This window comes from Furipterus horrens, unplaced genomic scaffold, assembly GCF_987537825.1.
Source record: "Furipterus horrens unplaced genomic scaffold, mFurHor1.1.pri manual_scaffold_17, whole genome shotgun sequence".
NCBI classification, from domain to species: Eukaryota; Metazoa; Chordata; class Mammalia; order Chiroptera; family Furipteridae; genus Furipterus; species Furipterus horrens.
In genome coordinates this window covers 90,399,566-90,425,020 of record NW_028327187.1, presented here as the reverse complement: position 1 = coordinate 90,425,020, position 25,455 = coordinate 90,399,566, and the positions used below count along the sequence as shown (strand labels likewise).

General features: G+C 34.9%; 1 protein-coding gene and 1 pseudogene across 4 annotated transcripts in view; one reads left to right on the top strand and one right to left on the bottom strand.

The window, feature by feature from the left end:
• Nucleotides 1-25,455, top strand: part of USP9X (ubiquitin specific peptidase 9 X-linked) — a 111,229-nt gene that overhangs the window by 60,238 nt on the left and 25,536 nt on the right. For all 4 annotated transcript variants that reach the window (XM_090265231.1, XM_090265229.1, XM_090265230.1 and 1 more), the window contains exons 15-30: nucleotides 859-946; nucleotides 1,757-2,099; nucleotides 3,129-3,224; nucleotides 3,673-3,884; nucleotides 4,667-4,907; nucleotides 5,283-5,432; nucleotides 6,231-6,351; nucleotides 11,608-11,738; nucleotides 11,927-12,205; nucleotides 13,899-14,024; nucleotides 14,991-15,116; nucleotides 16,557-16,723; nucleotides 21,396-21,504; nucleotides 22,259-22,405; nucleotides 22,962-23,108; nucleotides 23,750-23,972. In XM_090265231.1, the coding sequence (XP_090121357.1) occupies nucleotides 859-946; nucleotides 1,757-2,099; nucleotides 3,129-3,224; nucleotides 3,673-3,884; nucleotides 4,667-4,907; nucleotides 5,283-5,432; nucleotides 6,231-6,351; nucleotides 11,608-11,738; nucleotides 11,927-12,205; nucleotides 13,899-14,024; nucleotides 14,991-15,116; nucleotides 16,557-16,723; nucleotides 21,396-21,504; nucleotides 22,259-22,405; nucleotides 22,962-23,108; nucleotides 23,750-23,972 (2,706 nt within the window). The remainder of the gene's footprint in view (nucleotides 1-858; nucleotides 947-1,756; nucleotides 2,100-3,128; nucleotides 3,225-3,672; nucleotides 3,885-4,666; nucleotides 4,908-5,282; nucleotides 5,433-6,230; nucleotides 6,352-11,607; nucleotides 11,739-11,926; nucleotides 12,206-13,898; nucleotides 14,025-14,990; nucleotides 15,117-16,556; nucleotides 16,724-21,395; nucleotides 21,505-22,258; nucleotides 22,406-22,961; nucleotides 23,109-23,749; nucleotides 23,973-25,455) is intronic.
• LOC149991573 (cytochrome b-c1 complex subunit 7 pseudogene) lies at nucleotides 8,958-9,270 on the bottom strand (annotated as a pseudogene).

Genomic DNA, 25,455 nt, shown 5'->3' with positions numbered 1-25,455 from the left:
GTCAGAGCATTTCCGTCAGTTTTCTGTTCCAAGCCACAGATCAACTTGGTTATTTCCAGGTTACATAGCTTTTCCCAATAAAATAATAATAATTTAAACTGAAAAAATCGACTGTTCATACTATTTTTAGGACAGTTGGTGCTTTGTAAGATTTTTTTTTCTTGTCTTTCATTGCAGATACAGAATTTTTCACCCATTATATGCTGTTATCAAAGTAAAACCAAAGGGTTTCCTAGCTTTGCTGTTTTTTGTTTTTTTTTTTTTTTTCCATTACTTTTTTAAAAAAGGAATTTCCAATTTAAGCTAGGCCTAGAAACCAACACCTACCCATAGTTATGATAGATGGGTACGTTTTCTTGAATTTCTGAGACTTCTTTCATAACATGCGGATGGTGATAACTGCATTTTAACTTCATTATATTGAATATCATATGTTACTATAACTTCCTAGGTAGAAATTGTAATATAATTTATTCTTTATTATTATTTTTTCTTCATGAAGAGAGTTTGCAGTACAGTAGAAGGGAAATTGAAGAAAAACTGTTGTCTTGGTGGTTCATATTCATAGACTCCTCAAGAAATTGCCTCATTTTGTATGAAGATTTGTTGAAGGCATTGTGTTGAATAATTATTTTTATAGCATATTTAACAGATCATTTTCTTTTAGTTCTGTAAAAGGAAAATTTTTGTGGGGAAAATGGGAAATGAGTTGATATTGCCAATAATTAATAAACTTCAGGATGCCTTTTAATGATTAAAAGTTAATGACTTTTTAAGTGACTTAATTTCCTTTGGTTGAAGTCACCAGTGATGTGATTATCCAATTATATAATGTATGATTTTCTCTTTAATTTGCAGACCATGAAGACTATGACCCACAAACTGTGAGGCTGGGAAGTAGATACAGTCATGTTCAAGAAGTCCAAGAAAGGCTTAACTTCCTTAGGTTTGTTTTAAATAATTACTGTCGCTCTATTTAAGACACAGATAAAGAATGCCAATTTAATATGCTGTGTAGCTTAGGGGTTTTTTTAGGTGACCTTTTCCCTTTGGCACATCTGAAAAGATACTCAGTTGTAACAATTCACCTTCATTATTGTTTTAATGACCAAACTGCTGACAAGTAAAAAGACCGTAGAGAACACTAGTGAAAAATTGATTAGCATCCTGTTGAATATTGACATACAAAGTTTAAATCATATGTAGGTTATTCTGTTTAATGTGGCCAGGTACTGGGTGTTGAGTATAGATCAACAGAAAGTATTAAAATTTGGGCATTGTTAACTCTTAACTGTCATTGAGTTGGTTATCTGTGAAAATCATTTAGTAGAATACCTCATTTACCAGTGATGCTGTATAAGCAAAATGTTAGAACTCACATAACTGCTAACCAGGGAAGAAATCTTTTATTCAGTTTAGGTCCAGTCACCTAGCAGAATTCTTGGCACATTGTAAGTGCCCAATATGTGCTTGTTAAATGAATGAATTAATATATGGTCTTTTTTAAGTACTAGATAAAAGTTGAGAAATAAGTTACTTTATGATGTCAATAAGAACTGACATCTTTTTACCTGTAAAATATAATTATGATAAATGGATGATTTCTTATGTATACAGATTGCATTTGATAATAAAAATTATGTAGCTCTAATTTCTTTATTTTTTTTTAATTTTTTGTTATTCAATTACAGTTGTCCCATTTTTCCCCCATTGCTCCCTGTAGCTCTAATTTCTAATTTTTTTATGTTTTTTCAAGATTTTTATTGAAGGATGGACAACTGTGGCTATGTGCTCCTCAGGCAAAACAAATATGGAAATGCTTAGCAGAGAATGCCGTTTATCTTTGTGATCGTGAAGCCTGTTTTAAGTGGTATTCCAAGTTGATGGGGGATGAACCAGACTTGGATCCTGATATTAATAAGGACTTCTTTGAAAGTAATGTGCTTCAGCTTGATCCTTCCCTATTAACTGAAAATGGGATGAAATGTTTTGAGCGATTCTTCAAAGCTGTGAATTGTCGAGAAGGAAAACTAGTAGCAAAAAGGAGAGCATATATGATGGATGATTTGGAGTTAATAGGATTAGACTACCTTTGGAGGGTAAGTGAAAAGTAGGCACTTAGAAACATATGTGATATAGTTTTTCAAATAGGTAAAGAATCACAGTTTTGCATATAAATTTTATATGCTTCTCTGATGCTTGTTCCGGGAGGTAGTGATAGTTCATCTTTATCTTATTATGTTATGTGTCATTGGGTGTTTTCTTCTCTTTTCCTTCCCTTCCCACTCCTGCCACTGATAATTTTTTTGTCAGTCTCCTTGTGCTTCTTCCCAAGCCTGTTACAGGGGTCAGTCCTAAAACATTCCCTTAAAGCCCTAGAGTTCTGCGTGTAGTTTGAATACCACTGATGTAATTAGATGAGTGATAAAGGTCTGTAGAAATTAGGTGGGTGGCCATTTATACTAAACTACTTTGTGAAACCTTTTATTTTCTTTTAACTAATTTGAATTCCTCCTTTAATATCTCACAACTTGATTACCAAGGCATTGAATTGCAGTGTTAAATAATACTTGAAATGGTCACAAATACAAGAAACAAACTGTTGGTTATCAGAGTGGGAAGGGGTTGGGGAAGGTGAAATAGGTAAGGGAAATTAAGAGGTACAAAATTCCAGGTATAAATAAGTCGGGGATTTAATGGACAGCATAGGAAATATAGTTAGTATTGTAATAACTTTGGTGGCAGATAGTAACTAGACTTATCTTGGGGCTCATTTTGTCATTATGTAAATATTAAATCACTATGATGAACACCTGAAACTAATAGGATATTGTATGTCCGTTAAAAATATTTAAAATAATACTGATCAAAGCATATTATATCCTCAGTAAAATGTGTCTTCCATTCTTAAATTTCTTTATTCAAAGACTTGAGTTTTGCATTTATTATTCATTATTTTGGTCTGTTTTCTCACTTAATTTTACTTGGTTTTTGATTATCAATGTTGATGTATCCTGAAATTATTGAATACTTATTAAGAATAACTGAGGGTAGGTATGGTTTGAATTGAAATAGCCATCTAAAATATTTCTTGGAAGGTATTTATGCTTGAATATTTTTGAACCTAGGTCGTGATTCAGAGTAATGATGATATTGCCAGCAGAGCTATAGATCTCCTTAAAGAGATATACACAAACCTTGGTCCAAGGCTACAGGTCAATCAGGTGAGGATTGACATGCATTAAAACTTACATAAATTAAAATTCTGCTTGAAGAACTCCCTTGCTATAGAGAATATTTCTTTAATTCAGAATTAACTAGGAATTCTTTCACTTCCACTCTTATTAAAAATAAAGCTAAAATATTTAGTTCTTATTTCTCTTCGTACAGAATGCTTTCTAAATGAATCTTGTCCTAATAGTTATCTGAAGTGATTATTTTGAGTATAATTATGGCAAGAGATTTTGTCTGAATTTCTTTTGAGTGTCTAGTTTATACTTACGGAACTCCAGCTTTCTTTGACAAAACATAGTATATTTTATTAGTAGTATAAACTCTGGATAAATATGATCATGGTTAATTAAGGGCTACCATTAGTTAGTTGTTGCTATCTTTAATTGGAGTATATTTTAAAAAAACTTGAACTGTTAATATTTGGCCCATTATTTGTAGGTGGTAATCCACGAAGACTTCATTCAGTCTTGCTTTGATCGTTTGAAAGCCTCCTATGACACGTTGTGTGTTTTGGATGGTGACAAAGACAGTATTAATTGTGCAAGACAGGAAGCTGTTCGAATGGTTCGAGTATTGACTGTGTTGAGGGAGTATATAAATGAATGTGACAGCGATTATCATGAGGAGAGAACAATTCTGCCTATGTCAAGGTTTGTGAATAACTGATCTACTAGTGCTATTGCTTAATTACTTGATATATTCCTGGCCATTTAATTTTTTAAAAGTGATTTGTACAGAAAAGTGAGGAAATTGTATTTTTTAGTTTTTTTAGTGAGCATTCTCATTAAGTCAAAGTTTCCTCTTCTAATTAAGTATTTTTTTGCCATTGACTTATTGCTTGGTGAGCATTGCAGGGATGTTTTACAGTTCAAGTGTTTTGGTGCCATTCATTTACACTGTTAATAATAGCATAGTAGAATTGGAGAGTAATTGGAAATAACTTTTAAAAACTCCTTCAGTAGATAACCAGAATAGCAAGAAATATTTTCAAATGGTTTGCTAACAGTTCAACATAAATATTATTTCCAGGGGTGAATTTTGATGTTAAGAATTTTTTAGGAAAAAATGTACATTTTAACATTTTTGTTGATACTCTCAAGATGAAGTTGTCTTCCACATTTAAAAAGTCTTAGTGCGGTAGGCTTTATAGCATAAAAATAAGTATTGCTCATGTCTGTTAATTTCTTATAAATTAGACACTTCATTTTCTGCAACCACAGGCATGAGTAAAAACAGTGAAATAGTTATGGTTAGAAGATTGCTTATAATATTTGTAGTTAAAAGGAGCAATGAATTTTTATTTTCAAGACTCTAAAAATAAATAGCCTTAACTCACTTTCTCTTATTTAATAGGAAAATACTCAATAGATTTTCTTTGCAAGACAATTTGAAAGTCTGCTGAATGTGGTGTTTTCTTTTTTGTTTCCCCCAGAGCTTTTCGTGGTAAACACCTCTCTTTTATAGTTCGATTTCCAAACCAGGGCAGACAGGTTGATGACTTGGATGTTTGGTCTCATACTAATGATACAATTGGTTCAGTACGACGATGCATTCTCAATCGTATTAAAGCCAATGTAGCCCATACAAAAATTGAACTCTTTGTGGGCGGTGAACTGATAGATCCTGCAGATGATAGAAAACTGATTGGACAATTAAACTTAAAAGATAAATCAGTAAGTATCTCTTCAAGAAAATCAAACCTGAGGCTGTTTTTCATTTCAGTAGTTAACATTTCATTCTATAAATGTTAATTGAGCACCCATTATGTGTGAGGCTCTGTATTAGGTGTTAGGATTGTAACACTAAATAAGACTGGCATCAATGTAACCTACAATATAGTAGAGGAAAGGGTTTGTGAAAGCAGCTAATTAAGTGGTTGTTTTGTTTTTTCTTTTCTGACCTCCCCTAACTGGTTATTTTAGACAATACTTATAAATTGTATTTCTAAAAGTAGAGAGTATAGGCTTTTGTTTATGTTGGTGTGTCACTAACTTCTGTTTTGTGTATTTTTCCTTGTCTTTGATACTAACATAGTATATCATTTTCAGCTAATTACAGCCAAACTTACACAGATAAGTTCCAATATGCCTTCAAGCCCTGATAGCTCTTCTGATTCCTCAACTGGATCTCCTGGAAACCATGGTAATCATTACAGTGATGGTCCCAATCCAGAAGTGGAAAGCTGTTTGCCTGGCGTGGTAAGTAGATAATTTTGAGTTACTGTATGCAAGGCATTGTGCTAGGTAGGCTCTTTGAGAATTAAAAAGTATATTGAATAGGGTATTTTTTCTTGGGATACTTGAAATTTAATGTGGCAAAACATCTAATAACTATAGTAAACCAGCAACTTCAGAATGGATCCCTCTGAAAGGTGATTGTAACTTGGTTGAGGTTTAAAACATTTCCCTGTAGATAAAGTATTGTTATGTTTTTATAAAGTTAATCTTTTATATAGCTTAATTATAACTATTAATTACCACTGTATTATATATTCATACCATAATAGTGACTCCTTCCCTGAGAACTGTTTCTATAGGAAAATATCTGCACTCTTTCTCAGATTATCAGTAAACATAACTTGTATCTAAAGCAACAGTGACTCCTCCTTCCCTTATTCTCTTATACTCCTCCCCACAACAATTTTAATGGCTACAATACCAGCCACTCCAGTGTAAGAAGGATTGGCTTCCTACAATTGGTTTAGGATTTTAACTGAATGGGCATGGCAGTCTTTTATTTGTACAGTCTAACTTGCGTGTATGAGAGAAATAGTTTAACAAAATAGTAAAACAGCTGTCACACAGAAATTACTGGAGGTGGCTTAGTATATTCAGTCTGCATCATGAAGGATTTGTACAGGTTAGAGATGAGGAAGGCAGATTGTTTTAAAGAATAGATGTGCCATAAGCAAAAGTTTGGTTATTGACAAATTTATTTGGGGGTCTTTGGAGGGGGTGTAATTTATAGGTAAATATTTTGTGTATTTTGTATTCTAGATAATGTCACTGCATCCAAGATACATCTCTTTCCTTTGGCAAGTTGCAGACTTAGGTAGCAACCTTAATATGCCACCTCTTAGAGATGGAGCAAGGGTACTCATGAAACTTATGCCACCAGGTAAGAATTCTTTTAAAACTAATGGCGATGGTAAAGTACATGCTGGACAATAACAGGATATATTAGCAAATTTTGTTGCTAGATGGAGCATGTCTTACAGTATAAGCCAAAACAAGAGTTGGCAAATCCACAGCCCACTGCCTGATTTTGCAAAGACTAAGAGCTGTGCATGGTTTTTACATTTTTAAATAGCTAAAGAAGTAATCAAAGGATAATATTTTGTGACTTATGTAAGTTACATGAAATTTAAATCTTGGTGTCCATAAACAAAGTTTTATTGGTGTACAAACACACTTACTCATTTCCATACTGCCTGTGGCTGCTTTTGTCTTAACACAGCAGAGCTCAGTGGTTGTGACAGAGACCATGTGGCCTACACTGCCTTAAATATTTACAGTCTGACCCTTTACAGAAAAAATTTGCAGACACCTGGACTGTATTTCCAGTCGTGTGTGATCTTATAGCATTGTTCCTTTTTTATTCCTTAAAAACAACCACTTGAAATATATAGCTTTTATTCTTGTGTATATATCTGTAAATAATATTTTTCGTACAACTTTCTTTGTCAGTTTCTGATACCTACTGATTTTTTTATCGTGTAAATGAAAATTTAACTTCCACATTCTCCCAATTTTTGCTTAAGTTCATAGTCAGCATTTATGTTTTCAAGGGTAAAAATTAGTTTGCTGTATTCGACAACCTTTTCCTACATTTAATAATTTTGTTTTTAGTTTTCTTGATTTTACTATACATCTTTTGCTACTTCTTCCCACATCGTCTAATAACCTCAAAATAATTTTGTTATTCTATGCATTGTGTAATCTGAGGGCTACAATGTTGTCCTGGAACTTTTCTTCCTATCATCTGGTTGTTTTCTACCCTTTTGAGACTACTTTCTTCAGCTTTCCTATGGTGGATTCCTATTCACTGGCTTCTATATCGTAAGCCTTTCTTGAAGTGCTTTCTCATTCTGCTGAAGAATAAATACCCTCCTGCACATGTCTTGACAAGTGTACATGGGAGGTGGTTTTGTATTTGAGACATGATTTGTCTGAATGCAGCAAAACCCTCACATTTGATTCGTAGTTTGGGTATAGAATTCTTTGAAATTTCTCTGACTGGTGTTGAATCTAGTAAATCTGACTTCCTTACTTTAATTCATTAATTTTCTTTAATTTTATTCTAGCTTTGGGGTCATTTCCTTAATTTTTTCCAACTTAGTGATCCTTTTCCACAGGATTCTGTTTTTCACTAACACATTTCAGTGTTTCTGCTCTAGTATCTGTTTTCTTCTAAAACTTAATGCTTTGCAGAAGTAACGGGTGTTACAGAACAAAAGGGAGGTGGTATATAATTCAATCCTATACAACTTGATTTTTTTTTTAATTGAAACATTTACCAACTTTACACAGAAAAGTTAGAAGTTCAATTCGAGAACTTTTTTGGGAACCATTTGAGAGTAATTTGCTGGTCAGTTTGCTGGTCTGCTGTGCCATTACCTTTAAATACTTTATTGTGTATTCTCAACAAACAAGGCTATTTATATAACAAAATACAGCCATCTAAACCAGAACATTAACAGTGATTCATTACTTCTATCTAATCAGCAGTCCCCATTCAAAGTTCTGTAATAATTTTTTTAGAGCAAAAAAATCCAATTTAAAGTCTTAAATTGCATTTAGTTGACATATCTCTCAGTTTTCTTCTGGAGTAGTTCCTCATTCCGTCTTTTACTTTCATTACCTTGACACTTTTGCCTATCATTTTAGTTATTTTAGATATCTGTGGGGTGCTAACTTTATAAGCACTTCTCCCCCTCCCTTTTGCTCCACAAGCAGGATTTTGCGGTACTGTATATGTATGCTGTTAAAGTTACGTAGATTTAAGAGTGTAGAGTTATGTTTAAGAACATAAGTAGTGTTAATAAAAGTGTGGAAAAGGTTAATAAGGGACTAGGAATGGTTTATAAGTGTGTGGGAAGGGTTTATAAAGCCTTACAATATATATAAATACTAAAATGTAAGTTTCGTGCTTCGCGGATTTTCACCTGTTGTTGGGGGGGGTCTAGAATATAATACCCACGATAAGTGAGGGAATACTGTATGTATTTTATATTTATTCACCTTTTAGTGGGTTTGTGGATGCATTGGCTGATGTACAGTTCAGTAATTGGCCCAGATAATTTTTGAAACTGTCTTGTGCTTCCATTATTTCCTTTTCCTAAAGTAAACATCATGTTGACCTTTCTCATTTTGTTTTCTGATTCTTATAGGATCATAATCAGTTCAAATATTAGATTCTCAACAGGCTTCTCTGTGTGATTTAATCCTTCCTTAACCCTTATCTATTGTATTGTTTAGAATTTGTATTGTTTTATTTACTAGTATCTGAGTAACAGTTATTGCTTTATGTGTGCAGATTCAACCTTCACAACATATTTTAAAACAAACTCTCCTCAGAATCCCTGATCTTTTTTTAGGTTACAATAGATCTGTATTTAAAGTAATATATTTACAACCCAAATGGTTCTACATTGTATATTTCCGTTTTAACCAACATCATTAAAATACAGAGGACAGATGCATCCACACATTTTGATTACATGATTATTTCTTTGCCCATTCCTCTCTCTTTTCTCCCCAAATAACCTCTTTCAGATACTGTTCAAGGTAGAACTTACCCTCCTCATATTTTATACTAGGCAAAATCTGCCTCATGGACAGGTCTAATGCTGTCTTAATGCGAAACACCCTATCATTATGCAGGTTCTCAGGAAGCTGTCTTACACTGTCATACACATGTGTTGTATGGTCTCACACTAACTTCGGTTTATAGAAAGAATCCTATAGCATTGTAACAGCATTTTTGAACACCCTCCAGCCATCAGCTTGATGCTGCAATAGCAGGCCCGTTTGCCATTTTGGTCCTAGACTCCAGAATCCCTGATCTTGTGATTTGAGCATAATGCCACCAGATGGCAAGAGTGAGCTATTGCCAGGCAGCTCCAAGTGGGAAACTTGTTATAAATTATTTCTAGCTGTATAACATTTAGGTAATCATTTAATGTTTGTGCACATGTGAGTGTATTTTAAAGAGAGGAAAACCAAGATGGAATTAGTAGCTTTTTTTTTCTAGTCATTCCCTTTATCTCTGTTCATTCTGAATCTTTAGCTGAAGTCAAGAACCTTCATTATGATTTGCTGCTAAACTTACAATTTCTAGTCTTCTCTGTCGGTAATTTAATCTTTTCTAATCTAGACTGTGCTCAAGAGTTTCTGTGACCTTTCCTTACATACATCAGGAAAACAGACTCTTGCTTGATGTTGAATAGTTAAAATGTATACTGCTTTACCTCTTCAGAGCTTCCTTGCTCCCAGGAGTTTGGACTAAACTAATATCTTAAAATATTCCAAAGTCTGTTATATGTACTTCCTACTTGTTAACTTATTTAAACCTCACAACATGCCTAAGAGGAAATTACTATTTTTATCCTATTTTAAAGATGGGGAGGCTAGGGTACAGAGAGATTCAGTTACTTGACCAAGGACACATAACTTAAATGGCAGTTCTAGGATTCAAAAGCATGCGGTTGGGCTCCAGAGTTTGTACTGTAAACCTGTGTGTTACTTTTGATTGTTTTCTGTACTTTCTTTAAAAGATTTTATGTATTTGTTTTGAAAGAGGTAGAGGAACATTGATGTGCAAGAGAAAGATCAAGCAGTTGCCTCTCACATGCTCCCAACTGGGGACCTGGTTTGCAACTCAGGCATGTGCCCTGACTGGGAATCGAACTGGCAACCTTGCTGTTCGCAGGCTGGCACTTAATCCACTGAGCCACAGCAGCCAGGGCTGTTTCCTGTACTTTTTAATAATCTGTTGCTATAATCATATCATTGATTAGGCTTAAGGTATTTTTAATAAAAGCCTAGGAAGAGATAAACAAAAATCCTAGCTGCGTGTAGGTGGCAAGGTTATGGGTGATTTGCTTAAAATTCACTGATACCTTTTCTTACAGCTCTTGTTCCTTCTTTCTCCTACTCTTTTCCTTCCATCCTTTCCTCAGTATATTTTTAAACCAAGCATGACATTCTCAGATATCATATGAATTGGTTTGTTTTTAGAGAGTGTTTCAGTGATGTATATCAGATGATGTATATCAGAAGACTTGGACCTTGCTGTTCTTTCTCCATGTAGGATTTTTTCTTGATGAAATAATTGCAAAGATTTGACTGCTGGGAACTTTAGTGTAAAATTTTTTTTGAATTAAAAAATGCTCAGTAATAGAGATTACACTGGTAAAATAACAGTGTCATTTTAATCATAAATTAAAATTGATACAGGGATAACTTAATTGTTTTACTTAATTACATTATATGTCTGTGTCTATTCAGAATAAGAAAAACTAACAATTTAACACAAATTGAATATTTCTTTGAAAACATTTCCAGGCTGATTCTAGGCCTGTAAAAATTAGTCTACTCTAAGGAAGTGATAGTAATTTTTAGTTACTTTATTCTTTGAAAAGAGCCTTTACTTTTAAAAAAAGAAACCTTATTTATCAAGTGAAGTTTTAATCATAGTGCATTTATGCTGGAAATAATTGTTATCGAAGTGCTTTCTAAAAGTTTGTTCACTCTTAAATATGAATGGTAGCTAATGCTTAATTGTATTCTGGGATCCCCCCTTTTGGTCTTTTTACTGTGATTTAGATAAACTCATCATTTAATATAAAAAAAAAATTAAATCTCTGCCTGCTTCGAAGTAAGCATTAGGCACCATCCCTGCCCCCATACTCCTTTTAATGTTTGCTTAAGGTTCAGTTTTTAGGGTACCACTAAACCTCTTTCAGTAAAACAAACGAGTTAATGCAGCGTCACGTAGGCTAACAGTAGAGAAATTGAAGGGAAGAGCTTGTCATTTTTTCCTTATCATTTTCAATATAACCTCGTTCATTTTTAAGTATATTGTATTTTTTCAGTCTCCAGTGGCTGGAGGGTGGGGAGGGCATGTTGATTTGAATTCTCTGAGTAAATAGGAGACTGCTTCCTTCATGTTTGGGTTGGCTGACTAAAGAGCCCTGATTTGTTGGTTTGTTTATATTTCAGTCAATCCAGATCTGATTATGTCTTGTGAAGTTGGAACCTATAACTCAATTGTTATTTCATACTGAAGTGGTCTTTAAAATATCAAAAGTGAAGTATTATGAATGCATGAATAATGTTTCATCTTAGACTGTTTCTTTTTTCCTCCTAACAGATAGCACAACAATAGAAAAATTGAGAGCTATTTGTTTAGACCATGCCAAACTTGGAGAAAGCAGCCTTAGTCCATCTCTTGACTCGCTTTTCTTTGGTCCTTCAGCTTCACAAGTGCTATATCTAACAGAGGTTTGTTTTTTTCCTTTTGAATTTATTCCATGTTCTTTAAATTTTACCTCTTTATGGTAATATAGAGAACATAACATAATAAAATATCTTTGAAATTATTAAAATAATTTCTTAGTAGTGATAATAGGGAAAATACTTATATTTTAAAACTATTTTAATAATAGTCCTTCTCTCCCCGTTTTTTCCAGGTAGTCTATGCCTTGTTAATGCCTGCTGGCGCACCTCTGGCTGATGATTCCTCTGATTTTCAATTTCACTTCTTGAAAAGTGGCGGCCTACCCCTTGTCCTGAGTATGCTAACCAGAAATAACTTCCTACCAAATGCAGATATGGAAACTCGAAGGGGTGCCTACCTCAATGCTCTTAAAATAGCCAAACTGTTGCTAACTGCCATTGGCTATGGCCACGTTCGAGCTGTGGCAGAAGCTTTTCAGCCAGGTGTAGAAGGCGTCAGTCCTGTGACAGCGGTAATACAGACTTTTTAAAAATCTTTTAATAATGATAATAGGTGGTAATTTTTAAAGTTCAACTTCTCAGTAACTCTTAAGTATAAAGTTCAAAGCTAAATTAAACTGTTTCAGGTTCCTTTCCAGTGATGATTTACTTTAGTTTTCTTTCTTGTATTTGTATTCAAGGTGAAAATGCTTTTCACTGACTATTTATTTGAGAGGATAGTTTTTGGTGCCCCGTTAAATCATGTTTGACTTTCAGTTATTTTAAACCTAAAAATGTCTTCATATGAATCTCTTATTAACTTATATTTTTCATATATTAAAGGCAGGTGGTAATTAAAAAGATGTGATCGATTTAGCCTGTTGCCAGCTTCTCTTCCCATCTTAACCATCTTAACCTCTAGTTCTGAGCTTACTCTGACTCTGTCTTGGCCTTGGTGACATCCTAGATCCACCAGAAGTTCTCAAGACATGCCAGAATTTAATGCCTATTTATTCAAGGTCTAACTATGCATTTAATTATAACTAAAATTTTGAGTTAAATGCATCATAAGTGGTGATTTACTACGTTATTGAGGAAAGGTAAAAGCTTCAGGAATATAGATACTCTCCTTTAGAAATGGCTTAGGTTTTAATCAGGGAGGTTGAAATGTTGATTATAGATATGTGATGTTATAGTGTCATATATAATTGAGATAATAGTATTTATAATTATTTTAGGTGTGATGATATTGTGCTTATATTTAAAAAGAATGTTCTTCACCCCACCCCCTTTCTTAAAAGTAGTTGCTTTTATATATTGAGGATTTGTTTCAAAATAATTCTGGGGTATGGAGGGGTTAGAAAGTGATGAGGGGATAGATAAAACATTTGGATATTTTAGAAATTATAGATTAGCCTTACATGGTTTTGTAATTAGTAGTTCTTTTTAAAATAAAACACGTTCTTATCATGACCCCCTGGCACAAGTGTTTAATGAAGTACACAAGTAACAACTGCATGCGTTCTTTCACTTTTCTCCAATATTTATTCAGAAAATGTGCAATTGTGGATACAAAAGCACATAATAGCTGTACTTAAACTACAGAAAAGGGGAGCTACAACTTGAAAGGCAGTCAGAATTGCTTGGCTAATAACTACTTAAAAGTAATCTTTTTCTTATGGATTTAAAAACTTGATTATATTATTAAGTAAAACACCAATACCTTTCATAAATTTGTGCTTCTGTTACTGATATTTCTTAATTTTTCTCCTTTTCAAAGAAGGATTTGATTACCGGGGGCAATGGGAGCTGGATCTGCCCAGGAGCATGCATGTAAAAGATGTGGAGTAATTGACTGGGTCTCTAGATTGGGTTGGAACCTCTTGGTTCAGTTTATTGTTTACTCTTACTAGTTATCTAGTTATGCTCAGCCCAGAGTAGAAACAATGAGTTGGATTGATGTAGAATGGGGATTTACAGAGGGATGTGTGGCACTCTGTTGCATAAGTAAAAGAGAAAGTCCCCTCTGTTGGCAGTGTGAAGTACTTTTTGTGTAAGTCACCACAGGTTCTGCAATACGTATATATATGTGTGTGTGTGGAAGGGAGGTAATCTTGAGGGAGTGGTGATGGATGAAGAGCAAATGGTTGGGTCTGGTTATGTATAAATTACTCCAAGTAAATGGTTTTGGTTTTGGTTTTGGTTTTGGTTTTTGTTTTTTTCCAGGTCAACCAAGCTACTCATGATCAGGCAGTGGTGCTACAAAGTGCCCTTCAGAGCATTCCTAATCCATCATCTGAATGCATGCTTAGAAATGTGTCAATTCGTCTTGCTCAGCAAATATCTGATGAGGTTAGTATTAAAGTTCTAAAGATCAAATCTTGGGAGGTTGTTTTTTTTGTTTTGTTTTTTTTTTCCTACTTTCAGACCTCTGTTAATTTAGAAGTAATCCTTGTCACAATTTAGGGCTTAATTTTCCTAGGTCCATTCACTTTAATCACTGTCTCAGTGTAGATTAAGTTCCTCTAACATGAATTTTATCTAATATTAATGTTAGTACTTTCTGGTTTTAATAATCTCTAATTACAGTAAACAGCATGCTTTTCAAGTATAAAATTCAATTAATTTTGACAAATGCATATATGTGTGAAACCAGCCCCACAATAAAGACACAAGACATTTCCATCACACTTATGTGCCCCTTAGCAGTTTATTCTTCCCCTCTACCGCTGCCCGTAAGTGACCACTGATCTTTCGTCACTATATAGTAGTCTTCACATTTCAGGTGGATTTGAACTGTGTGTTCTTTTATGTCTGGCTTCTTTCACGCAGAATGACTGAAAATTGTGCAGTGTGAACCATTAGTATGCCCTTTTCCATTGCTGAGTAGTATCCCATGGTGAATATTTCACACTGTATTTATATATACACTTGGTAGGCAAAGGACATTTGGATTATTTCCCTTTTTTGGTTGTGAATAAAGCTACCATGAGCATTGTGTGCAAGTGTTTGTGTGGACACAGGTTTTTATCTTGGGTGAAAAAAACAAACCTAGGAGTGGAATGGTTGGATCACCTTTGTAGTCTTTTTAAGATTCTTCTGAAAGTTATATAAGGCCAGATAATAACTTGGAGTGTATACTTTATGGTATTGCTGTTAAACAAAAAAAAAAAAAAAAGGGACAGGCAACTAAAGTTATAGTGCTACTGCTTCACAGCCATTCCAACTCCTTTAACAAGGAGAAACGTTTTTGCTTTTCTAGTAATTATTCCACTCTAAATACTCTTTCAACAGTTGTAATTACTTATTATCTTGCAGGCTTCAAGATATATGCCTGATATTTGTGTAATTAGAGCTATACAAAAAATTATCTGGGCATCAGGATGTGGGGCATTACAGCTAGTATTTAGCCCAAATGAAGAAATCACTAAAATTTATGAGAAGGTAAGAATTATCACAGAAATATATTTATTTTAAATGAATGTTGTTTAATTGTGCATGAGACTGAACCATGTCTGCTGTCTTGAAAAACCAGTTCCTTTCATCTCAGTAGGATTGAAATTAACTGGTAGCTATAGTTAAGATGAGAATAATTTTACTTTGAAAATAAAGTGCTTCAGCCCTGGCCAGGTAGTTCAGTTGGTCAGAATACCATCCGGTACACCAAAGAAGGTTGGGGATTTGATTCCTTGTCCGGGCCCGTACCTAGGTTGCTGGTTCGATTCCTTGATGGTTCCCCCGTCAGGGCATGTACAAGAGGCAACCCCAATCAATGTTTCTCTCCGTCTTTCTTCCCCTCCCTCTCTCTCTCTAAAATTAAAAAAAAAATAATCCTAGGGTGAATATTAAAAAGGGGGGAGGTTAATGCCTCAGAATCCTGCCATAAGACTTATTTTTTTAATACAAAACTATCTTTCTACTTTAAACTGAGATTAGATGTAATTGTCTCATACTGGATTTGATTGTTTCTATTCTTCTTTCATTGTCTTTCTATCCTGTATAAATTTGGGTTTAGGTAGCTGTCAGTTGTGTTATCACATTTAAGTATTTTTTATTCTCTCAAAGTAGTCAGAAGTAGAAAGACTGTCAACCAATTAGGTATCATCCCAGACCCTCCTAGGTTAAGCAAATTATTTACAGAAGAGAGGCTGTGTTTGACTCTGATTTTTCTGTCATATGTACCTGTCCCTGATAACCATTTCTGTATATTTAGAGGGGGAAATTAAGTTACAGAAATTTCTGGCTCAGTAGAGCTTCCCTTTTATGGCCAGTCTAACCCTGCTTTGCCTGGGATGTATGTTGATAGCTCGTAGTTATCTGTCTGGTACAGTGCTGGATATTCATTCAGATAATATTCAAATGCTTGTTCTTTTCCAGGCATGAACTATATTTTTTTAAATAGTCAGATTAGAATTTAATAACTACCTACCCAAGCATACTTTAGGTTGTAAAACCTTCAAAATTTTCCTTAACAATTGTCTTAAGACAGTTGCTTTAGAATAAAATGGCACTATAGGTAAGCTACATGATGGAATTAGAAGTACCTAACTGTAGTGCCACAGTGGTTCTCTAGAAAGGAATGATTGTTGGTGCAAAAGTACACAATTCAGAAGGTCTTTTGGAGCCTGAAGGAGAAAGAAGCCAGTGGTGATAGGGTCCGTGTGCTCCTTCAGCTCTCCTTTGGAAGTAGCAAAATACTGGAATTAGACTTCATTGTCTATTATAGTCATTTCTATACTATTCCAAGGGTCCTCAGGAGTTGCAGAAAAAGAGACTGAGGCCAAATTGTTTTAAGTGAATAGGTAGGTTTTAAGCACTAGCTTAAAGTTGTATGAACTTTTTCTTAAATGCATTTCTTGAAAATTTGTCCCTATCATTTTACAGTCCAATGCAGGCAATGAGCTGGACTTGGAAGATGAACAAGTTTGCTGTGAAGCATTGGAAGTGATGACATTATGTTTTGCCTTGATTCCAACAGCCTTAGATGCTCTTAGTAAAGAAAAGGCTTGGCAGACATTCATTATTGACTTACTGTTGCACTGTCACAGCAAGTGAGTATCCTTTTTAATTGTAAGAACCTTTACCTTGTCTTTGTAAGCAGAAATAATTTGTGCTGGTAAAATTTATCCCAGAAATCAAATATTTATTGTTTCTGTAGCATGCTAATATTTGGGAAATTTTTATTTAACCATGTTTTGCTTTGACCTAGATTTGTTTGGTTTTAGTCTTTGCAAAATGCCAACATTCTCAGAGAAAGGTAAAACTAATTTTTCTCTAAATTTCAGAATTTAGTTTTACCTAAGAGGTATATGATATATTTTAGTCTGTTTTTAAAATCTAGTTTACAAGTTTTAAATTAAATAGTACATTACCTTCCTATCTTGAAAACCTAGCTACGGGATGGGGGTGGGGTGTGTGTGTGCGTGTGTAGCTATTAATTCAGTATGAAATTCACAAAGCAGGTTTGTGGTAAGAAGTTTTGTATTTTACACTGAGAATAAAGACAACTATAAAGCCCTTGTTTGCATTTGAAGAGCATTTAATCCATGGCATTTTGTGTCATGCTTCTTTTTGTGTGTCAGTTGGATTTGTAGAAAATGTTGGTTTCCATCCTCTTCGCAGTCTGACCCTGTTATATATAATAATTCTGTCTTACATACATTTTGTGAAGAGACATAGAAAGTGTTTACTCTGTTTATTCTGTCACATGCCATTCAACAAGGACAGAAGTTACTGATGAAAAGTTAGTGTAAAGTTAGAATAAGCAGTTTGCTAACATCTAGTGATAAAGCTTTTTTTAAAAAAACTGTACATGATTTAATGGAGTAAGATGCTGTATGTAAAATGATTTAGAAGTGTCAGCTTTTACAAGTTCCTTGGTAATGTCCTTGCAGACATCTAGTCCAGCCTATTCAGAAAGTCCTCTGACAGGATCTCCCCACCCCCAAAAAAGGTTGAGCTTACTCTCCTTTGGGGAAGACTTTAATAATCATTGGACAACTTTGTGTATTAAGAAAGAAAAATAGGTTGAGTCTAGTTCCATTTAATAATACATTGGGTGGAGGGTGAAAAGGGAAGTTTTCATGAAGTAAAACCTACAGGTAGCAGATTTTTTCTGTAGTACTCTTGCCCTACCCTGTAGTTTTCAGTCATCTTATACATAGCTGAGTACCTGTTTCAGGTTCAAAATTATTTCCAGTTTGTAAGAATTTGACAGCAAACTTGACATGAATGTTATTTCGTAGGCATTACCTTTCTGAAATCTGAATCCCAAAAAACATCTGGCCTCAAGGGTTTAAGATATGGGATTGCAGACTTGCATACATGAGTCTGTCCTTTAGATAGAGTTTTACTCTAAATAACCCTATTACTAATGAGTATAACTATTTACAAAGCTTTTGCCACATATATTTTCTCACTTCATTCTATAACAACTCAGAAGTAGACTTTGCTGATGGAGGAACTAAGACTGAAGTTAAATGACAAGGTTCTCTTGAGTTGTAACTTATTTTTGTCACATAGTTTGTCTCTCTATAGTTGTAATCCACCAGCAAATTATGTGGATCCCTACCATGTGTTTGGCAATAAGAGTCCCAAGTCAAATAAGGTAGTTGTTGCATTCAAGGAACTTTGAGGCAGAAATTAGTGTCATAAAAGGCAAAGTGCTTTGGGAATTGGAAGAGGAATCAGTTACTTGGAAGGAGCGAAAGTGAAGGTTCTGTTCAGAACGTAACACATGAGCTGTTTGAGTGAAGTATATATGTGGAAGCTGGACACTGGCTCTCCTCTCTCTCACTGTCACTCCCCCATTATGTTGTTTCTATTTCCTGTGTTTTGGGGCTTCATACACTTTCCTCTTCTCCATACTGTTTCTACCCTCTTTTAACAACCATCATCCATTGCCTGGACAACTGCTATATCCTTAGTCTTCCCACACCTAGTGCTGCTCCGCTGAGGTGTTGACCACACCACAGACGCAGTAACCTTTGCAAAATACAGTCATATTATTTTCTTAAAATCTTTCCATGTCTTCCCATTGCCTTTTAATTTAGTCTAAACATTTATATTTGGTTTACAAGCACTCCAAAATTTGGCCCTTGCTTCTACTTACTCATAAGTTTCAACTTCAGTGCCACATCTTCTACTAAGTTTTCCCTGTACCTGAGCTCGGAAGGTTTCCCAGACCTTTATTCCCATTAGACGAGGTTTACTTCCACATCATAACACTGACCTTATTTTCTTGTAATCACTTGCAATTGCATTTAATTTCCTTTAGGTGGGTATTTTTTTCCAGTCCTCTCCAGCACCTGTTGTTTTATACCCTGCCTAAGTAACTCCTTAATGGTACCTCTAATTCATGGAGGTATCTAAGTTTGCCACTCCTGGCATAGTGCTTTCAGGGCAGAGCTAAGTAGTGTTGTTTCGTGTGTAGAAAAGGAGTAATAGGATAATACACTGTAAAGGAGATTAGTAGTAGTCACTTTACAGAAGGCCTGAGATGCTGAGATATAAGTAGTATTAAATTTTGATACGGTGTTTAGTCTCATTGGTAAATAATTTATTAACAAGTACGTTTTATGAACCCCACTCACTATTCTAGCTACTGGAATAGCAATAAACAAAGCAATCGGAATGCCTTCTTGGTGTCTACTAAAGAGGATAGGGGATGGAAACGGAAAACATACAGGAAAACATAGTATGTTAGTAACAAATGCTATGAAGAGAAATAAAGCAGGAAAGGGAATAAGGAGTTAGGGGGTCAGTGGAGTTCAGTTTTATACAGACATACCTCATTTTATTGTACTATACTTTATTGCACTTCACAGATGTGTTTTTTACAAATGGAAAGCAAGATCCTCCACCAGCATAAAGATTATGACTCACTTTATTGCGGTGGCCTAGAACCAAACCCGTAATACCTCTGAGGTATGCCTGTATAGCATAGTCAATAAAAAGGCTTCCCGAGAAGGGTGACCATTAATCAGAGCTCTAAGATAGTAAAGTAGTGGTCCATATGGATATTGGAGAAGTATGTTTTAAGCATAGGAACAACAGATGTAAATGTCTTGAGACAGGAACATGCCAGATATGTTAAAGAACAACAGGAAGACCAGTGTGGTTGGAGCGGGTTGGATGGGAAAGTAGTAGGAGATGAGGTCAAAGGTAACAAGCAGCCTGTGATGTACTCTGAGTTAACATTTTAAGGTCATTCTGGTTGCTTTGTTGAGAATAAGTTATAGAGTAACAGGAAAAGAATTACTTTTTCATTAATTCAAATAAAAGATGACAGAAGCTGGAAGTTTGGCAGTAGTGGGATTTGGTAAGAAATTATCAGATTTTGAGTATGTTGTGAAAATACAACAGTTTGTTGATAAGTTTCTTTTTAAGCAAAGCGTGGGGGAGGTTTCATCAGGGACTGAGGCACCAATTTGATAGACCCCCTCCCCCACTCTATTTGGGCAACATACCTAACTTTTTAAAAAATATACTAGGACAACATGAATGACATACTTTTGAAAACCTGATAAAAGTTAGAGACCTTCTCCCAGAAAATTGGTACTCCTGACTTCAGTTAACATGGGCTCCACCAAACTCAGCCCACAGAGTGTCTGATTTATAGGATAATGTGTGTGCTTCAGAAACCTAAGAACATCCAGAAGAGAGGTTAGTACACAGAATGTGTGCTGTCAAGTTCTTTATAATGATCTATAAACTTGGTTCTAATATCTGTATCACCTAGCACAAAGACAAACATGATAGTTATCCACAAAATGTAGTTTGTAATGTCTGTAAGGTGCACAATACTTAGCAGATTCATATGTCAGACGTTCTGGGTGCCAGAAAATGGCATCAACAAAGCAAGTCCTTGGCCTGAAAGAGCTTACTTTCTAATGGAGACAGAGCACTGTCTTGTAAACAAACAGGATTTATACATTTAGGAAATGGGTCTTAGCACCTAGTATATGGCAGACACTATTCTAGGTTCTAGAGGTGTACAGGAGACTAAATAGATAATATCTGCCCACTTGGAGCATTTATTCTAGTGAGATCTATGTAGGTTTTTTTAAAAAGATAGATCCACAATAATTAGGTAAAATTTTCATTATTGAGACCAGAAACGAGTTTTTCTTGTGGGTCATCATAGAGAGAAGATAACACAGTGGTTCTCGATATTTAGCACACATTAGAATCACCTGCGAGATTTGTTGAACCCTAGGTTGCTGGACCCCACCTCCAGTATTTCTCATTCAGCAGGTCTGAGAAAGGGACCTGAGAATTTGAATTTCTAACAGGTCCCAGAAACTGCTGATTTGGGGACCGTACTTTGGGAACTACTAGTATAAAGCACATCTACAGCAATATCTTTATTGTAATTGCAGCAGAATTCCTACAGGGTTTGCTTCATGCACAATTGAATAAAAATACCGTGGAAGGCTCACTGTTAGAGCAGCTTGTATGTAGAGGACCATTTCTTGTCTTTTCCAAGAGATGGGTGTTAGAATGTATCTCTCAAACTCATCAGTGACAATTTGAGGTTGTAGTTCTTGACACACAGCCTAAATTCACCCATGTTGCTGGCTTAAGGAGTGTTACCTTGTATACTTGTGTTTTTACTTTTTAATTTACCTTTCATTGCCCCCCACAAGAGAGACCAGGGTTGTAATCCTTTTTTTTTTTTCTTCATGAAAATACTATATTAAATGTGAAACATTTTTATTTCAGAACTGTTCGCCAGGTGGCACAGGAGCAGTTCTTTTTAATGTGCACTAGATGTTGCATGGGACACAGGCCTCTACTTTTCTTCATTACTCTGCTCTTTACCGTTTTGGGGGTAAGTCATTTTTTAATATCCTTATCAATGTGATTCATTCTTCAGACAAGAGACATTCAGGAATTCATGCTTTTAGATTGTATTGAAATTAGAGCAGTCTATATTTAATTAATAAAATATTAGTAATTACCCATACTACTTTGCCCTGGCTGGTTTAGCTCAGTGGATTGAGCGTCGGCCTGCGAGCTAAGTGTCGCTGGTTCGATCTTCCAGTCAGGGTACATCAGAGAAGGAAAACTCTGACTCCAAAAAACCTCCGCTGCCTTGCGGCATACCTCTTCAGGGCAAAGGCTAAGGGAGTAAACCCCGACAGAAAATCCGGAGCCGGAGTCCCTAAGGCGGTTTGACGTTGTAGTCAACACCGGCAACTCCTGCGGCGCACCTGAACCCAAGCTGTATCGACTCCGTCTTTCCCTTGGACCCTTCAGCTGCGAAGAGAGGGGGGGTCTGCTGCATGGGCAACAGCAGACCCTCCATATTACCCTGCCCAGGCTCTGTAGCTTCAGCGTCATCGCAAGATGTCGATTCAACACGGGAGGAGACAGATACCATGTCACTCCCGAGTCGGACTGCACAGCCATTCTTGGCGGTGCAGATAGACTCTGAAGAAGCTACACCATCGTCTCTCGAGACGGACGGCTGCCGACGACGACCCATACTACTTTAATCGTCTACTCTAGTTAACTTTGAGTTTTTTAAATTGGATTCTGAGCATGGACATGTAAATTTGTAGTATTCTACTTCACTCTTTCAGAGCACCGCCAGAGAGAGAGCTAAACATTCAGGCGACTACTTCACTCTTTTAAGGCACCTTCTTAATTACGCTTACAATAGTAATATTAATATACCCAATGCTGAAGTTCTTCTCAATAATGAAATTGATTGGCTTAAAAGAATTAGGGTAAGTTGCATTTAATAAAATGTTTACTATATTAATAAATTGCATAGTTTATTATTAGTTATAGTTTTGAGCATTTTGGTTAAATGAAAAACACCAAAGTAATAAAAAGGACCAAAGAATACTCTGCATTGATGGATATTAGTAACTCATGACTCACAGAGTGAATGCATTACTAGTTCTATAAAGTGTTTTGTTTTTCTTGAGACTTAGAATACTGATTTTTAGCTTCTTTCATTTTATTTAGAATTTTGGGCCTTCTGAAATTTTTCATCTTTTAAGGTATTCTTGATGAGTCTGATATGCTAGCACTTAATTTAGTTCTTGGTCTTAAGACCTGATACTTATTGTATGGGAATTTATTTCTGAAGAGATTCGTAGCTGTTCGCTTTCAGTAGTTTGTAAAGCCTACTTCTAGAAAGTTCTGAAGAGAAATTGCTTAGAATGGAAAGGTTTGGGGGACTTTCTTCATGTCTGTCCAGCCCTCTTTTGTGTATAACTCCTTTTCTTACTTACCTCCCTTTCATAAGTTTGGCATTTGGTATTTTTTCTTTGGCAGGATGATGTTAAGAGGACAGGTGAAACAGGTGTTGAAGAAACAATCTTAGAAGGCCACCTTGGAGTAACAAAAGAGTTACTGGCCTTTCAAACTCCTGAGAAAAAGTATCATATTGGTTGTGAAAAGGGAGGTGCTAATCTCATTAAAGTAAGTTTAAATTTCAGTATTATTATTCATTTTATAAAGAACTATTTTTCTATTTAGAAAATCAATTTTTTTTACTTCATCAGACTAAAATGAGACAAACTTCTATGTTGTAAAACTGCATCTTGTTTATCATTTCTTTAATGAGTTTCTTCTACCAATAGTATGTGGTAATTGAAAGAAAAAAGAATCATTTCAGTGAATTTTATTTTTATTCAAAATGAGGTTTGGTTTGCATGTGATTAAAGGAATAGACTTACTTAAAATGTAAATTTTGTTAAGTGCTACAGTCAGCTCACTCTTGATTCTTAAAAAAAATATTTAACCTGAGTTTGGGTATGGTTGTTAATTGAAGTGCATAGTGTTTTAAAGTGGAATCTTTTTATTAGAAAATCCAAGTGAGTTTTCTGAGATGTAATGAGATCTTAAGTTCTCACAAGTAATAGAATGTTATTTCCTTCTCAGGTTAGAAGAGACATTTCTTTCCTTAAAAACATATATACACATATAACTATATACCACATATTTGTACATACCTTTATAACTTTGAATATAATATATAAACAAATATATAATTAAAAAATATATAATGATATGTATACTATATCATTGCTAATACATAATTCCTTTTTCAACTCTCATAGGAATTAATTGATGATTTCATCTTCCCTGCATCCAATGTTTACCTGCAGTATATGAGAAATGGAGAACTGCCAGCTGAACAGGCTATTCCAGTCTGTAGTTCACCAGCTACCATTAATGCTGGGTTTGAGTTACTTGTAGCATTAGCTGTTGGCTGTGTGAGGAATCTCAAACAAATAGTAGATTCTTTGACTGAAATGTATTACATCGGCACAGCAATAACTAGTAAGTATTTTAAAATATAATGTCATAACAGATAGATCTGTTTTCCCATTCTTCTAGTAAACATCTTCAAGTCATGCTGCTTTTTTTCAGCAACCAGTTTAGTTTCACATTTTTAGTAAATGGATGTGTAATTTAAGACTATTAAAGGCAAAGAGACTCGATGTAAAAGTTTTCAAAAGTTTATTAAATGTCTTCCTTAAAAGTGGTGTAGCTATTTAGCAAAGTAAGTTTTATCTCAATCAAATCTGGAATAAAACCCAGACTCCAGAATAATTAGTAGTCAAAGGCCAGAGTTAGAACTTAAAACTCAAATTTCACGCATTGCAAACCTTTCAGGCCCTCACTTGGAAGCTCTTGAATGTTATTTTCATATGAGCTCTAAGAAAATCTGGTTTTAAGGATTAGAATGTGAGAAGATAACATTTCTATGCACTTTGTGTCATTATTTAATGCTCACATGAAACCTATGAAATAGACTATAGACTCCAGATCTTATAGATATGGGACTGAAGCGCAAAAGCAGATGAGGGCAATATAAAATGACCGGGGGAAAAAAATACAACAGAAGCTGTCTTTTTAAGAGAAAACCACTATCTACAAAGTTTAAGAATATAATTGATTATAGTAGATTTTTAAGGACATTTTAAATAACATTTTAGGAAATTCTGATGAAACTTGACTTCTTTCATTAAAAGTTAGACTTTTAACTATTCTACCAAAGCTATGTATAGTGAGGCGGAGCATTTTTTGGTTATTTTTTGTTGTTGGTTTTTATAAGTTACAAGAGATGTTTTTCATTTTTGTTTGTTTTTTAAAACACAGATCCTCACTTTATTTAGTTTTTAATAAGTTTAAACCCTCAAGGGATACAGCATCATGTGGGTTTAGCGTCTAATGAATTTAACAGGAAAGTTGCTTTGGAATTTGGCACAAACTATGCCACATGAGCATGAGTTACTTTTTCCCAGATTCTTCTGGTTTTGTTCAGTTTGCCTCCAGGAGTCAACCTTATTTTTTCCTTTGTACATATGAGCATATCTCTTACCCCCAAGTAAAAGTCACTTTCATCTCCGGCATAGACACCTCCAATTTTAAGAAGAAAAGCTATATGCTCCCTCCTCTCATAGCCAGCAAAAAACAGCTTTGGACCACAGCCTTTCAGACATAGTGGCCATTTTTGAAGCCCTAGTCCCAGCCCACCTCCACATGCTCCAAAGTGGCAGAAAGAGAAAGGTCACTTATTTCTCTGCATGGTAAAAATTTCAAAATACCAAAGAAAAGTGTATACTAAAAAGTATGTTTCCTTCACAGTCCAGTCTCCCAGTCACCATTGTGGTCAGTTTGTGTCTGTCCTCCTAGCATCTCTGTGTATGCAAAATCCACACACAAAATTTTCTTTGTTTAGTTTTTTTTCTCCAACAGATTGACATATGGTACACAACAATATTCTTCAGAATTTTGTTTTCCCCTTAATATTTCTGTG